At 54.4% G+C, this 2,443-nt stretch overlaps 1 protein-coding gene across 1 annotated transcript in view; it reads right to left on the bottom strand.

Annotated features, from left to right (window-relative positions):
* EMH_0007060 (SRS47A, putative) overlaps window positions 1-883 on the bottom strand; it is a gene marked incomplete at both ends in the record, with an annotated part of 4,880 nt that extends 3,997 nt beyond the window's left edge. The window contains one exon of the mRNA XM_013497801.1: window positions 3-883. Within this exon, the coding sequence (XP_013353255.1) occupies window positions 3-883 (881 nt within the window). The remainder of the gene's footprint in view (window positions 1-2) is intronic.
* Window positions 884-2,443: the final 1,560 nt, after the last annotated feature.

The raw sequence follows: 2,443 nt of genomic DNA, 5'->3' as shown, positions 1-2,443 counted from the left end.
CTGCTGCTGTTGCTGCTGCTGCTGCTGCTGCTGCTGCTGCTGCTGCTGCTGCTGCTGCTGCTGCTGTTTTAGCCTTACCCCATTTCCACCGGTATGATTTGCGGCGAGCTGGTGCGCCTGTTGAGGTGCGTCTCTGCTGCTGCTGCTGCTGCTGCTGCTGCTGCGGGGCATCGCTCCCCTGAGGCCCAACCAGGGGCCCCTCAGCGCCCCCAGGTGAAGCACCACCTGCTCCCTCTTGCTGCTGTTCCTGCTCCTGCTGCTGCTGCTGCTGCTGCTGCTGTTGCTGCTGCTGCTGCTGCTGCTGTAAGAGTGCGAGGAGACTTTGTCTGCGTTTTCTATCATATTCTTGGCGTTTCTTGCGCAGGCGCACTGCAGCAACAAACAGCTGCAACTTCCTCCCAACATCAAGCCCTGCAGCAGCAGCAGCAGCAGCAGGAGCTGCTGCTGCTGCTGCTGCTGCTGCTGGAGTGCTGTCTTGCTGAGGGTCTGTCGACGATAAGCCTGCGGCGTCGTTTGCTGCTGCTGCTGCTGCTGCTGCGGCTGCTGGTGTTGCTGCAGAGGAAAGAAGCGGGTTTAGGCTTATTGGTGCGTCGTGTGCTGCTGCTGCAGCATGTAGAAGGAGGGGGTTGTGTTTGTGGTGTTTGTTTGTATGCTGTGCTTGCTGAGGTCTTGTTGCAGCGGCGTTGGTTTGCTGCTGCTGCTGCCGCTGCTGCTGCTGCTGCTGCTGCTGCTGCTGCTGCTGCAGCCACCCCTCCAGCAGGCTGCTGGGAGCAGCAGCAGCTCCCGCCTCAGCAGCAGGAGAGAGCCGCCTCCAGGCGCATGCAGCGGGGGGCAGGGGGGGGGGTGAGGCGACGGGGCTGTGTGGCATAGTTGGGGTGTACATACACCGCACACCACCGCGAGCACACCGGCCGAAATGAATATTATTTGTTGTTAATATAATATATTAAATTAAATAAATTCAGAAAATAATTTGTTTACTGCTGCTGTTGCTGCTGTTTCTCTTTTTTTTTTCTCTATTTGTTTGTATTTAGGGTATATGGGTGTCGTCGGCTCTGCTGCACGGTGGTGATGGTTTATGTATATTTTGTGTGTTTGTTTGTTTTATATGTCCTTTATTACCTTCTCTAGAGAGTAAATAGCCAATATAAAGTCAAAAAAACTTATTTATTTTATATTTATTAATTCTTTTTATAATACAAAGAGAAATTCGTGCAACATACAACACGCATACACCGCAGCTGCACCGCAGCCGACGGGGTGACACAGCCGCCGCCGCCGCCAGGCAGCAGCAACACAGGAGGCTCACTGCTGCATTTTGTTTATAATTTTAATTAAAATTATTTTATTTAATTTAATAATTTAATTTAATACAAATTTTTATAAATATAATTAACTCAATACGTCTGCACAACAGCAGCAGTTCCCTCGTCAGCACTGCCAGTGCCTTGGGGGGCCCCCTGCTGCAGCTAGGGGGCCCCCACCACAAGGCCTCAGCAGCAGCTGGGGCTCATCTCCCCTTGTTCAGATCCTTTTTTTCTTTTTAAAGAATTAAATATTATTTATTAATAATATTTTTAGTTGATTTACCTTCATACTGAAACGAAATTCCGGCTTATAGCCCCCAGCATGTGGGGCCTCGGGGGCCCGCTCGTGCTGCTGAGCCTCTCTGTTGAGCTGCCTTTGGGGTGTACGTACACCCCAAGGTGTACGTACACCTCGGGGTGTACGTACAGCTGAGGCTGGGGGCCCCTGGGCCTTCTCTCCTGTTCTTTCTCCGGGTTTCTCTATTGGCAGTCCGCATGCAAATGAATTCCTATACATGCATGCAGCCCCAAACCACAACTCACACTTCACGGCTAGAGGGGGGCCCCTGGGGGCCCCAGGCCAGCTGCTGTGTGCAGCAGAAATGATGCATCATAGAGCCAAACTACCTTCACTGCAGCTGCAACTGCAGCAGCAGCAGCAGCAGCAGCAGCAGCAGCTCTTGCTGCTGTTGCTGCAGTTTGTACTGATGGTGCTGCTGCTGCTGGCTGTCCCTGTGGGGTGTACAGCCCTGCACTCCCCCCCTGCTTTTTGTGTCTCCTCCTGCCGCTCCTCTCTGTCTCCTTTCTCTTTCTCGGGGGCCCCCTTGGGTCCCCTGGGGGCCCCCTTGGGGCCCCTGGGGGCCCCAGGCCAGCCGCTGCGCGCAGCAGAAGTGACGGCTCATAGAAACAGACAAACCTCACTGCAGCAGCGGCGGCAGCAGCAGCAGCAGCAGCAACAGCAGCAGCAAGCTCTCTCGGCAGCTGCAGCTGGCACCATTGGGGGCCCTTCTGCATGCAGACGTTACCTCTTACAGGGCCCCCAGGCTCCCCCAGGTGTACGTACACCAGAAAGGAGTATTTCGAGCCTATCTGCAGCAGCAGCAGCAGCAGCTGCTGCTGCTGCTGCTGGGGGTGAC

This window comes from Eimeria mitis, genomic scaffold (genome assembly GCF_000499745.2).
Source record: "Eimeria mitis Houghton genomic scaffold, Emh_scaff294, whole genome shotgun sequence".
Classification (NCBI taxonomy): Eukaryota; Apicomplexa; class Conoidasida; order Eucoccidiorida; family Eimeriidae; genus Eimeria; species Eimeria mitis.
Note: the sequence above shows the minus strand (reverse complement) of the source record. Positions and strands in the feature narration are given on the sequence as shown.